Source organism: Agelaius phoeniceus, chromosome 4 (genome assembly GCF_051311805.1).
Source record: "Agelaius phoeniceus isolate bAgePho1 chromosome 4, bAgePho1.hap1, whole genome shotgun sequence".
In the NCBI taxonomy this organism is placed as follows: Eukaryota; Metazoa; Chordata; class Aves; order Passeriformes; family Icteridae; genus Agelaius; species Agelaius phoeniceus.
Window position 1 is genome coordinate 26942471 of NC_135268.1, and position 13474 is coordinate 26955944.

A 13474-nucleotide genomic window follows, 5' to 3' on the forward strand; every position below is an offset into this window, starting at 1 on the left:
GCTGTAATTTTCAGGAAGAACTGCGGCTCACAATTCATACATACTTCTAAATATAATATCTGAACCTAGAACAACAAAAGTTCTCTTATTTATTTTAGGTGTTAAAAAAAAAGCAGCCTCAGAATAGACTATTCATTATTATCATTAACAGGCAATTCTGAATTCACTGTTACTATTAATTTCTGATTTTTAAACATGGGGAAGCACATTCACAATTAACTTTCACTATGCTCATTAAACTTCACATCCAACACGTCCCAAGGACAAAAACTCCTCTTACTGTATTTCAAAAGGTATTATATTACTGCAGTGTAGTACACAATACTGTGCAATATCTGTGTAATATATTTACATCTAAGAGTGTGTGTTGTATTACACAGTACCACAGAATTTTCTGTACAGAGGTTTCTGAAATTGAGGTATATAGACAGACACGTCCAAGTAAATTCTAAGGCTGAGATTTTGCAATAAGATCACCTGATGTAAGTTAACATAATTATCTAGTGTCTCTCAGTTACTTCAGGACACTAAAGAAGCTTCTTTGCCCTTTGCAATAACATCTGCAAAATGACAATAAGATGTGCATTGTACCTCTCAAGAGCCCATAAACTGTGACTTCTGTCTTGACTGGACTGAGAATTCTTCAACCCATGATACAAGAAAACTTCTATATTCAAATAAAGTTTTGATCACAATAGAAGTAGTTAAAACTGTTTTCCTATTATGTTGAAGGACATAGCTTCCAAGAAGATTGTGATTCATGTTTGATACATAGCACATCATGTGGTAAAATGAGAGAAGAGAAAACAGAATGTTTTAATAAACCAGAAAATATCTTTAACCATAGAGCCACTTCATGCTGTATTTTTCTTTGGAAGAACATCACTCCTTCACATCCAAAATCACAAACATAAAAAATAAGAAAATATACAGGCAACATTTTTCTTCTATTCCCCCTCCTACCCACCACCACCCAGTAAGACTCTATTACACCAGATAACATATTCTGACCACCATCTAGCATCAACTTGCTTCCCGACACAGCATCACCAGTTTGAATTAATTTTACCTATTATTTATTTCATCTCCACCCTCACCCATGTTCAGCACAGATACTCAGACCTGGAGCCCTCACTTTTGAAGGTCATTTGAGAATCCATGCTTGACCTAGAGCAAAGGAGAAGTCTTTCTGACTCATCCGTGTACCTTCGTGCCCAGAGCTGGTCTCCTGCACCCAGTGTTCGAGGCTTCAGCGACAATGTTTCAAATTGCACATAAGTCTCTTTTGCAAGTTCAGCTTCCTTTGCAGATTTTGGTTTCAAATGAAGTTTTAAAACTTTGTAGAGTAAGAAAAATATCAAAGGTAAAACAACCACACATGCTGCACTGCTGGCCACTATCAGAATGGAAAACTCAGAGCTGCTTTCATCATTTAACCCATCAGTGGAGAAAACAACACACTGCTCTTTTGTAGGTGGCACCCCTTTAGGTGAGACACATGCCATATATTGAGTACTAGGTTGCAAACCATCGATTGTGACTTTGTTTTTGTTAGAATCTGTGCTGAGAGGCAACATATCTTTCTCACCATACTTGGAGTATAACACAGTCACAGCAGAATTGCCTGTGGCATTGACAGTTTTCCAAGTTAAGGTCACTCTTTCATCAGATTCACTGATCACTCTTAGGTTCTTCACAGTAACACTTTGCTCAGCCATACCTGCTGTGCTCAATGAAGTATCCTCACCTTTCTTGCTTAACTCTCCAATCTGCTTTCTGTTTCCATTTGTCACTGCCTTCAAAACTTTCTTTCCATCTAGCATGAGCCTGGATTGCTTTCTTTCAGTAAATGTCACGCTGGTTGATCTTTCAGTGCTCACCAGAGCTGTGGTGGTCGATGTGATGGGAAGAGGTCTGGTTGTCCTCTCGGGTTCCTGCTTGGATTCCTCCTGAGTTGTATTCTGCCTCTCAGCCTCTGGCTTCCTCCCAAACTTCTGTGGTGACACAGTTGTAGTAACTACACCAACCACTGTGACAGTCACAGCAGCTTCTGACATTCCTGCCAAGTTCTTGGCTTTACATCTGTATTCTCCTGCGTCCTTGTATGAAATTCCTGTCAAGCTCATTATGGACCACCTGACACCCTCTCCAGGAGTTTCTTGAATTACTATGGGAAAATGCAAAGAGTAAAACATTATGAATTGGAAGTGAAGAGGAAGTAAACATTGTTAGAATACTTCTTACCTTTCTGCCAGAAGGAATTACATGTATGAAAATTTTAAAAATTAAACACAAGCAGTCAAAAAAACACAACAACAACAAAACCAAAACCAAACCAAATTTCCAAAATAAACTATGGAATTCCCAGCCATACTCTATTATTAAATAAAAGTGCTCAGCTTGGGTCAAAATGGAAATAAATATCTAGAGTAATTAGAATACAGTTTGCAATTTCACTAAGAAAAGCAAAACCACATAAAGTGAAATCGAATGTCTTAAGGCTGCTATTGACTCTTAAATACAAGACCCACTGACTTCCTGTGACACTTATCATGCTAGCCATTTAAAATTCTGTTGGAAATTTCCTTTGTCCTAAAATATTTCAGTTCTCTTATCTTCATCAGACCTATGATAACTGCTGACTAACTCACATTAGCAAGTAGCATTTTTTACATTTAAGTTACTGCATAAGTATCTGTCATAGCAGCTAGAATGATGTCAAACAATGATGCCTTGCATCATTTGCACACAGAAAACATGAATTTGGAAAATTTTATGTTTATAATGCTGAGTTTTAAGTTGCTCAGTTATGGCCTCACTGGCTTTTTTAACATGAACATTTTCAAACAGAAGTTCCAGCAAAAAAATCTCCTTTCTAGCTTCTGAGTTAGGGTCCAACTAACCCAAACTCCATTTCCCTTTATCCTTCCCCCACTTCATCCATTTCTCCCTTCCACACACATTGCTCTTGTAACAGACCAGATCCACAACCAAAACAGTCTGCTGGACATGGTAAGACCCAGAACTAGACAGAGAATTTTGTAACAGCTGTTGCACAGATACGATTGCCAGTTTGACGCAACACGTGGTCTGTTGTTACTCATTACAATGATCTCAAAGCACAAGCAACCCAACAATTCTTGGTTCTCCCATTTCCTATAAAAGAGCAGTTATACCTGTGTAGTTGACTGGAATATTGTCTGACCTATTCCAAGTGAGCTGTGGTGTTGGGTACCCCGTGGCATCACAGCGTAGCAGGACGTTGCTGCCCAGTGGGGAGGTGATTTTTGTTGCTGAGGTCATCACTGATGGTTTAAGACACTGCTCTAACTCAGCTCTCTGGAACAAGATTCCTGCCAGGCTCTCAGGTCCACTACATGAAACCAATGGATCAAGAAGTACAATGGAGGTGTCCACAATTTTGGAAAATTCAATTAGCTTTGAAATGCGACAGTCACAGAACCATGGATTGTCCTGAAAACCTGAGGCAAGAAGGGGAGTGGGGAAAGAAAAAAAAAGTTGTTAGTCAATATATGGATATTGTGACTACAGTATGACACATGACTATCACCAAATACAACCAAGAACAACCCTGGAACTATTATGAGCTAATCTTTTCTCTTTCAACTTGTTTTTTGTTCAGCTGATTGGTGGGAGAATATTCTCAGAGGTTAGGGAGAACAGTATGAGTGTTTTTGTTAAGCTAAAAAACTTCACAGAAGTCTACGGGAGCTTAGTGATGTGCTGGCATTACCTGTGCTTAACTTTGCTATTTATCTACCACATTTAAGACCACTTTGAAAAGATGTCTTAAGACTGATGATACATTTTCACCTGCCTGTGCCTCCTGGAAAGACAGCTTCTCTTTGCCCCGTGTCACTCTCCTCTCCTCTTAGTCCTTCTTTAGGCTCTTACAGCTTGACCTTCCCTGACTCTTTTTTCAATGCTTGAGGAGAATACAATGATTTAAGGGTTTAGAGCTTACACCAACATCTCTGCCCCTTGAGAAAAAGGGATAAAGGCTAAGGAGAAAAAGTTTTAGGCCACCAAAATTTTTATCTGGCTCTGAACTGCACCAATATTGTTAGAAGTTGGCTTCACTACAGCCTCTGAAATACATTCAAGAAGAATAACAGAAGAGTAGAAAATAGGAAGGACCACAAAACACCATAATGACTACAATATTTTTATGATGGCACACAAGAACCCTCTCTCTTCTGTCAGAGCCAATAACATTTGTTTCTTGCTTCCAGTATATTAATTAGAAGCTTTTCCCTCTTTGTGAATTTATGACGTTGGAAGAGAATAACCATTTCTGAGCAATGTCAGTCTAAATCCTCAGCTGGTATTGATTGCCCCACTATGTTGACTTTCATAGAGTAACAGTGACTTCACCAGGTACAATACGACACAGCATATCACTAAGGAGTTCAAGTGTTTTCCTGTTGGACTCATACTTTTGAATATGCCTTTCTCATTTTCTCCAAGTACTACTAATAAACAAATCTTATGGTCTGAAATAAGGGATGCAAGGACTCCTCACTACTGAGTTTACTGATCAGTACAATAAACAAGTCATATAAGTCAAACCAGTGTTAAAAGAAAAAAGAGCCCTGAACACCTGCAAATATTTTTCAGAGTGTAATTTTAAGAATCATCAAAACAGCTCTTGGAAAAATGATGGGTTGATCTGGAAAAACCTGCAGATGAAAGAATACATGAATATTTAACTACTTCTCCCTTTTATGACCAGACCAAGATTAGGTTATTTTAAGCACAATGGTAGTGATTGGTTAAAACTATGGTAAACCCCAATTAATCCCCGCTCTTTAAAACAACACTTGACCTGAAGAGATTCCATGACTTTGACATCACAATCCAATTTCACCCCTTCCAGACAGAAGAGATTTTACATCTATTCACTACTTATTTTTTGTGGTGAGCAGAGAAGGAGAAGTCAAAGGAAAGTGAGGAAAGCAGCAATCGCTTTTCCTCAAAAAATTCTCCAAAACATAAAAATTTTGCCTGTGAACTTCACACACATATTTATAAGGAGAAAAGATACTATCCAAGTGTTTTCTATATCTAGGTACATCAACTGCTTTTGCTCATAGAAATTCTGCTCAATCAGGCACATGTATGTAACTATTTGTGCTCATCTTTTCAATTAGGGAAGCTCTGTAGTCAGAGACAATACTCCGGTAATTTTCTTTTTCTTCTCATTTCTTGCAATTTTCCTCACTATGTTAAGAAATTTACTGCAGGAAAGGAAGCGGTTTATTCCTTTTTTTAACCTACTTGAAGCACTCAAAGCCTTTGAAATAGAACCAAAGAATGGTTACATTAGAAAAGACCTTTAAGACCATTAAGTCCAACTGCTAACCCAGCACTGCCAAGTCCAGTACTAAACCATGACCCTGAGGGCCACATTTACATGTCTTTTAAGTACCTCCAGGAATGGTGACTCCACCAGTTCCCTGAGATCCCTTTCAGTGAAGGAACTTTTCCTAATATATATACCTACACAGCTTTCATATTCTCCCAGTGTCCTGAAGAAAAGCCCGAGTCATTATGAAAGGTATCAGAAACTGACAAAATGAAAGGAATGATGAAGCAACAATGAACAGTCCTTAGATTGGACGGCTGTTAAGTCCAGCCTGAACACAGGTTTGACCATCTGATTGTAGGGCAGAAGAAGAGTTATGTCAGTCAGCCACTTCATCTTCCCCATCCATCATGCTTCCCGATGAAACTGCCTAAAGAAGCAGGATTTACACAAATATATATAATAGATACAGATATATTAGTTCCTTCCTTGCCCCCACAGCACAGCCCCTCAGTTTGTCTTGCCAATATCTGACAGTATTCACATTATTTCTAGCTATTGTAAATCATCAAGTTATGTGAATTCTCAAAATGAAAAGATGAAAGAACTATTGAGTTGGAAGCAAGAAAAAACACTGAATTTCATTATACTTCAGTTAGTGTTGAAGAGAACAGAAATATGAATGTAAACCTAGTTTCCAAGCTACAAGGGGCATTTTGAACTTCATTCAACAGTTTGTGCTGACAAGATGTTAGAAGTGAAAGCAAACACGTGAAATAATAAAGAAAAGGTTAAAAAGGGGGGCAGAATTGGAAAATTGAAAATATTAGGGAGCTTTAATAAAAGAAGTAATTTCTTAAGAAGCAAAAATTAAAATAATGATAAATCTCTGATGGTACATGTATTTGAGGAAAGAGAGTATCTTTTTAAACCCTGGATTCTTTTGTAGAAATATCAAGGCAGCTTGTTGATCTGAGAAAGAAATACTAGCCAAGGTAAAACAAACATTGATAAATATTTATGCACTGTGATATACCAATGCAGTACTATTTTAATATTAATTATTAATTATAAATTGCTCTAAAACCCTTTACTCTAGATTTAGTATATTTTATATTTACTCTCACATATGTATGCTTGCATGCACAATGGCAAACTTATGTATATGTGTGTCTGTGCATGCACATTTTTGTAGTCTCCTCAGTAAGCAGGGTTTCTCTGGGCTGTGTCAATATGGACTTTAGCTATGAGCAGAATTTCCTCTGTTAATCAGTAACCAGACTCAGACCATACCTTGTGTAACACACTGATTTTTAGTTGCTGCAAAATAGCAAGATGTAAACTATTCAAGTTTTGGGCTGACAGAAATACTCACCACAGCTTGGGCCAGCCTACCCCAGGCTCTTTCCAAGTGAACCTACACGTTTTGACCCATGGCTCTAAACAGTGAATTTCATATCCAACACTGTCACAGCATTTTCCCCACATGGCAATTGCTAAGGGAGTAGTTTCAGGAAAAGCAGTATCTACCCAGTGGCTCAGCTTAACAGGTGGGAGCCTGATGGACCTGCAGTATTCCAAATTTTTGGCACTTCTGCATGCAACAGAGGCAAGATCTCACACAACTGCCACTCTGTCAAATACTGGACTATTCTGTTCCTCTCAATGACTCACTAGAGTCCACCATACAGAAAAAGCTACTGCCATCATTCCTGCCAGAAATGTAAATCTCTGTACAGCAGCCAGTGCTGAAGTTTAGTTGTGATTTCGATCAAAGTATCAGGCTATGGCTCCAGAGGTAACCAAGAGGGCCAGAGGAATTCACACACTGGTCCTCCAGTCTTTTGCACTGTTTAATTTTCAGCTCGCTCCACAGCTCTGTTCTGAGCTGTTCCAAAGGGCACTTTCCAAGACAAAGCCAGACACGGGTCCAGGGACAGTTGGCACTCCAGGGGTTGCTCACTGAAAGGCTTGTGGATGAGACCACAGCAAGGATGGCTCTCTCTATCCTGTTGCTCCCCCCAAAGCAAATGCAGAGGGTTTTGCACCTCCAAACTATTCTGCATGTCTGTCAGCCCTTCAGGCATACGACATACCCCTGCTATTTCATATTCCAAAAGCATAGATGAATGATTTCCAATGCAATTCTCACATAACTTCAGGCAGGTTAGACTGAAGAAAAAACACCCCCATTCCCCGAATTACATTTGAGAGTCACTGCAGAGCCCACAGAAAACCAAGGGCTAAGTCTTACGAAATGTGGAACAGACAGCCAGCTTTAAAGAGAGCTGCCCCTAAACCGTGTGGGTAAGAGCCAGAGGGAGCCACTTGGCCAAAGGGCCAAGAATCCCCAAGCCTCTTTCATTTAGCATAGGGCACACACAGAGGAACATCATACAGTGGGAAGTAGTTAAAAAACCCAAACCTCTCAGTACAGAGATGATGAACTGGAATAAAGAGATGCTAACATGCCAGTCCTCTGTCAAAAGTAGCCTTTGGCTGCTCCAAGAGTCCTTGTAAACATGGGGAACCTGAACTTTCTCATACAAGCAACTGTCTTGATGCTCAGTCAAGACATTGAAGATAAAATTGCCTCCAGGTATTAAAAAATACATTTGCACAAACGTATGAGTTTAGGGCCTTGCTGGTTTTGATCTTGTTAATTACATGCACATGACAATCTTGTTTTACCAGAACCAGGAGAGAAGACAGCTCAAGTCAGAATTGATTATACTAATTAGAATCCAACTGCTGTGTTCCTGACTAGACAAAAACCGCATTTATTTACTGTGGTAAATGGGATTCAGCTTCCAGCAGAGTTCTGGCTGCAGTGATCATTCCATGTAGGTACACAGGTCAGGCTGAATGCTCCCCCAGAGAGTGGCTGGAGCGCATAGGACACTCTTGAGCATCAAAGTATGCAATTGCGGGCATCTCATTTTAAGAGAAACATTTTTTAAACCTAAAGGTGTCCAAAATGAACCAGTCACTATGGTAGAAAATGAAAGGAAAATAAAAACACCACATACAGCAAAAAAAAAAAAAAAAAAAGCCAAATCAAACAAATGAAAAAACCCAACAAAACCAAACCAAACAAAAAAAACCCCAACTCAAACAAAAACAACAAAAACCAACCAAACAAACAAACAAAAAGCCCACAAAAACTTCCACATTATATTAGAAGCTGGTGAAAGAAATTGTGTGGTTTGTTAGGATGGCAAACAGGGAAGGAAAACCTATGAAAGCTTGCTATAAGAGATGGTGATTAGATTTTTCTGTATGCCCATGCCCTGTAGGGACAAGAGGTAATCAGCTTAGTTTGCAGTAAGGGAGATTGAGGTTAGATATTAGGAGAAACTTTCTCACTACCCTGACAGACAGATAAGCACTGGAGGAGGTGCCCATAGAAGGCTCTGGGGTGGTCTGGCCACAGCTTTAAAGACAGCACTGACTTTACCAGAATGGCTCAGTTCCTCTGGACCTGTATTCCTGTAGGCTTGGTCCTTCCTGACCACATATCTCTGTGATCCCTATCTGTAGCTCAGAGGAGGAGGAGGAGATCTGTGGGATGCACTTCTTTCTCAGGCTCCAGCAAGCCCAGTGGAGAAAGGACGGCCATCAGAAAGGACGCACTAATACCAAATGGAATCTAAATAAATTTGTCAGAATAACCCATGACATAAAGAGCACTGCTCTTTCTAATCTCCAGAGAAAGGGGATGTTTTCTTATTCACTATAAAGTTTCTTATGTAGCAAGCACTGTCTGTCTGCACTGGGATAAACTCATAGGAAAACTATAATGTCCATGAAAAAAAAAAGAATTCAGCTAATTGATTCACAGCTTACCCAAGGTAAATTTACTCAATATAACACAAGGAAAGTACTGCCTGGCATTTTGTATTCTCAGGTGCAAATCTATAATGGCTGCACAGAGCCTCCCTTAGCACCTAACAGGAAAAAAAACAAAAGGAGAAGCAAGATTCTGTCTAAACCCAGTGTGTGTAACTCTCTGGAGGCCTGTGTTAAAACCCAGCTGTAGTTCATAATGAAAAATGGTCCAAATGTCACATCCAAAGCCTTCAAAGAACTCAATGCTGGCACCAGAGGGTTTGCCAGGACTACAGGAGGCTGGAAAAGTGCCTGCACCAAGGAAGCCTGCAGATGATTCCCAGAGTTAATGGGAGAGAAGAGTGTGTGTGATGGTTTAAGATTTTTTTGGTGGTTTTGTATTGGGGGTTATTTTATTTTCTCATTCCTTTAGTTTTGCCTGAAGTGGTGAGGGCTATGTAAGATAAGGAAACCAATTAATCTCTGGGACTCCCCCATGAGATCATGAAGATTAGATCTATCACAATCAGCTCCCACTTTACAGCCTCCTGTAGTCTTCATTGTGGGGACATGGAAAGGAGTACTGAGATGGACTTACTTTTACAGCTTTTAATATTTTTTTTTTTTAAAGCCTGAATAAACCAAAACCCTTTATCATGCAAGCCTACAGTTACCATATTTATGAAGCCATGCAGCCTACTTGCATCTATTAAATTACTTATATAAAATATGATCTGAATGAGAGTTTCAAGCTGCAGCTTCTGCTGTGAAACAAAGCAGCTAAACAAATGGACACTGAATACTGGGAGTTTACATCAAGAAATTGGAAATATTGGGCAGTACAATGCAGATCAGATCTTTACCAGTGCTTATAGAATTGCTGCAGTAGATACAGCCAGCTGGTTTTTCTCCCTTCCACCTGCTGCACTACAAACACATCAAATATGCACTTCTATGTAAACAGTGATAGAGAAGAACAGTATTGATAGAATTGTTCCAGCTTGAGACTGAAGAAGAGAAAGGAGTTACCCTGGCAAGACCTGGAATTGGAGATGAAGTGTCAGATAAAGCACAATGCCACAAACAGAACTGATGCAACTGCATGCTAGGGAAGGGGATCAAATTATGAAAAAAAACATTCTGACCAAATTATTCTTAAATACTTACCTTAGATACTAAAAAATAAAGTACCATGAACAAATAGGGATAATACTCTTATTTTCTCTCATATTCAATATGTAAATTGCAAAAAACTTGAGGATAATCAGTCAGCTTTAGAGTAATGCAAGGTCAGCAGAGGTCCCAGGGAGACCAGAGCTGCTCTCTTCTAAGCCACCAACACTATCTGCAGCATTGTGTCACAGGACAGGCTTTATAAGAGCATCAGCTCTAGCTGCACGCTTGGCTTGGGAGCCTCTGGAAAAAAGCAGTTGCAAATGGACAGGCTTACAGTTGCAAACACAAAGAAAGATGAGGGAAATGTCATCAGAAACACAATATAAGTCCTCTATTTATATAGCTACTGAATGGCCTGTATTCCTGCAATCTGGATTCTCATAGCTTTTACTTCAGTTTTATAGCTTTGAAGTAACAACACACATGGAGGTCACCATCTTCATTTTATGTTTTTTTGTTACCAGTAGAAAATAAATAAATGACCACTGAGCAAACCACAAGAGCAACCTGGGTAAAACCCCCTTTCCTGAATCCTAGGCTGGTCCCCCAACTGTTCTCACTTGGAAGTTAACATTCAGGTATATTTTGGTAAGGAATGAGATGGGCTGCTCAACATACCCAAGATTACTCTCTGTGTCACCAGAATGTCTGTGTTCTTGGACACGATAGCTCCTGAGAAGGGGGGCCAAATGTCCATGAGGTCTGATGGCAAGGTGGTCAGCTTGTTGCTGGATAGGTCCAGGTAGGTGAGGTTTCTCAGGAAGCGGCCAGCATCAGCGGGAATGCTGGTCAGCTTGTTGTTGTGGAGATCAAGAGTCCGTAAATTGGGCATCTCAGCCAGGGATTCCCAAGGGAAAGTTGAGAGCAGATTACCATCCAGCCTCAGCTCATGCAGCTGTTTCAAGTTATAGAAGCTGCTGATATCAATGTTGGCTACACAGTTGTAAGTGACCCACAGGTACTTGAGATCTACCAGGTAGTAAAAGGCTTCAGTCGGAATCCTTCGTATGACAGTTTTCTCTATACGAAGCTTTACAGTATCCACAGGAACATTCACAGGGATCTCATACATGTCAGGGTCATTACAGAGTACAGACCTAGCAACAGGGAAGGAAAAATAAAGAAAAAAAAGGAGGGGGAGAGACATATTTGCATTAATTTAGCAGAAATTTGAATTTCAGATTCAAAGATACAGAAAGCTGTAGCTTTCTGCAACACTACTACCAGAACGAAGAACACAGAATTCAAGAACAGTCCTCTGCCTTTAAAAGCTGAACAAACTCCACAAACATGGAGTCTCTAAAGACCAAAATAATACAAACCAGAACTGATCCTTTCACATAAAACCTAGATTTGCTTCATTCTAAAGTAGATAAGCACCACCCTCTATCCACCCCTCACTCTACTGACAACTGAAAGACAGAAGCCATTGTACAAGGAATAATACATGCATGCGTCTCAAGTGGGAAATGCATGCCCCTAATTAAAAATATTAAAATTCAAAATTAAGATTACTAATCTCTAATTTTTCTGTATGATGAGGAGGCAAAGTATTTTCCATACTTACCTTTTGGAATAGACTGAAAATTTAAAATATATCAAAGAAAATTCAGTAAAGAAGGGCTTTCTGGCCCTCTTGTTGATGTCTATGTACAAATTACTTGTTTTATAGAGATGAAAAGAACTTCTGCTCACAATGATTTCAGTGAAATGGGATTTCTTAGCATTTTCAGTTATTTGATTTCAGGAAACAATTTCTTTGGGCTATATTGTTTGCACATACTAGCTTGAAGGATCCCTTGCCTTCAATAAGTCTATCCTTAATTTTCTCCCTCTTTTCTCTAGATTATTCCTCTATTTTACTTTTTCCTCATGCAGCTTTATTCCAGATTGCCGGTGACAATAAATAGCAATGAGAAAGAGCATCTCCTAATACTGACACGACAATACCAGGTCACCACATTTCAAATTAACCTCCTTACTATCAAAAATTACATAATTTACTGCAGATTTAAAAAAAAAATAAGAAACTACTGTATTTATTTAACCAGAATCCTCTTACACTAGTTAACTAGTTTGTAGAAATAGAAAGGACATTGGAATAGTAGGAATGTCATGGAGCAGAAAGAAATTGCCTCCTGCAGAAAATGAAGATTTAGAGTAGCTATTTGCTAAGTACAAAGCCATAATCACCATCTGCTCCTGTTCAAGAATGCTGTTAGCCATTGAGTGCTAATGTAAAATATGCTTCATTGCAACTATGCTAGAAATAATTTCCAATGTCTGAGAATGTTATCTCCAATTTCTTCAACCCTTTTCCTTATAAATGGCCCTATATAACAAATAATAAAATATATACCTTGTTCCAGTGCCATCACTTCTGCCATGGTAAACGCAAGTGCATTGTGAAGGGCAAAAGCCATGAACTTCTTCAAAAAAACTCATTAGGAGGTAGAAGCAAATAAACAGATACATGGCTTCCTCCCAGAAGAACTGACATGAAGAAATGTGAAGGCTTTACTCCTCGGCATTCATGTGCAGTGTGCTACAAATGTGAATGCAGCCATCCATTTAGTAACAGCAGATTACAACAGATTAGCCCAGATCTGTGGTTGCTTAACCTTCAAATGTATCCTGAATGCCATCAGTTAAACCAGCTCACTCTTTACTCTGTCAGAACACACTGCTTCAAATCACATCCAGCCATGTTCCAAGGTTGTTTTAATGTGTAGATTGTAAAGTTAGTGTGTAATAAAATATCTCTTTTCCTCTCCTAAGAGGCAGTGCATATATTATACTGTCTATGAAGTGTTCCAAGGTTCCTGAAGGAAATCTAGTACACCATGAGGATATTGCATGGCATTTTCTTTAATACTGAAAATGGTAAATTAATAGGAAGCCTAGATTCCAGAGCTTTTAAAAAATCCCGTAAAAACAGGGTTTTGCCAAAAATACATATATGGTTTAAGTTTTCCACTGCAAAGCCAAACTGCATGTGCACACACACATAATAAATGAAGCTAAACCTATACAGTCATCTTTTTCACCCTGAACAAATCCATTGCTCATACTGACAAAGGTATTTCTTGAAAAACAAACATCAGACCTACATAAACATAAGACTGACTTAAAAGTCATGAGAAA

General features: G+C 39.0%; 1 protein-coding gene across 1 annotated transcript; it reads right to left on the reverse strand.

Annotated features, from left to right (window-relative positions):
* Positions 1–220: 220 nt before the first annotated feature.
* On the reverse strand, positions 221–13458 carry LRIT3 (leucine rich repeat, Ig-like and transmembrane domains 3). Its single transcript, XM_054633910.2, has 4 exons — positions 12690–13458; positions 10949–11427; positions 3177–3482; positions 221–2167 (listed from the first exon to the last, which is right to left on the reverse strand). Exons 1-4 carry the CDS (start codon positions 12803–12805, stop codon positions 1104–1106), a joined length of 1965 nt encoding a protein of 654 aa, XP_054489885.2. The 5' UTR covers positions 12806–13458; the 3' UTR covers positions 221–1103.
* Between the last annotated feature and the right edge of the window lie 16 nt (positions 13459–13474).

Coding starts and splice junctions, on each gene's coding strand:
- LRIT3 (XM_054633910.2), bottom strand. CDS start 12,805: ATGTATCTGTTTATTTGCTTCTACCTCCTAATGAGTTTTTTTGAAGAA. Junction 3,483..10,948: donor GACACAGAGAGTAATCTTGG/GTATGTTGAGCA, acceptor TTCTTGCCTCAG/GTTTTCAGGACAATCCATGG. Junction 2,168..3,176: donor TATTCCAGTCAACTACACAG/GTATAACTGCTC, acceptor ATTTTCCCATAG/TAATTCAAGAAACTCCTGGA.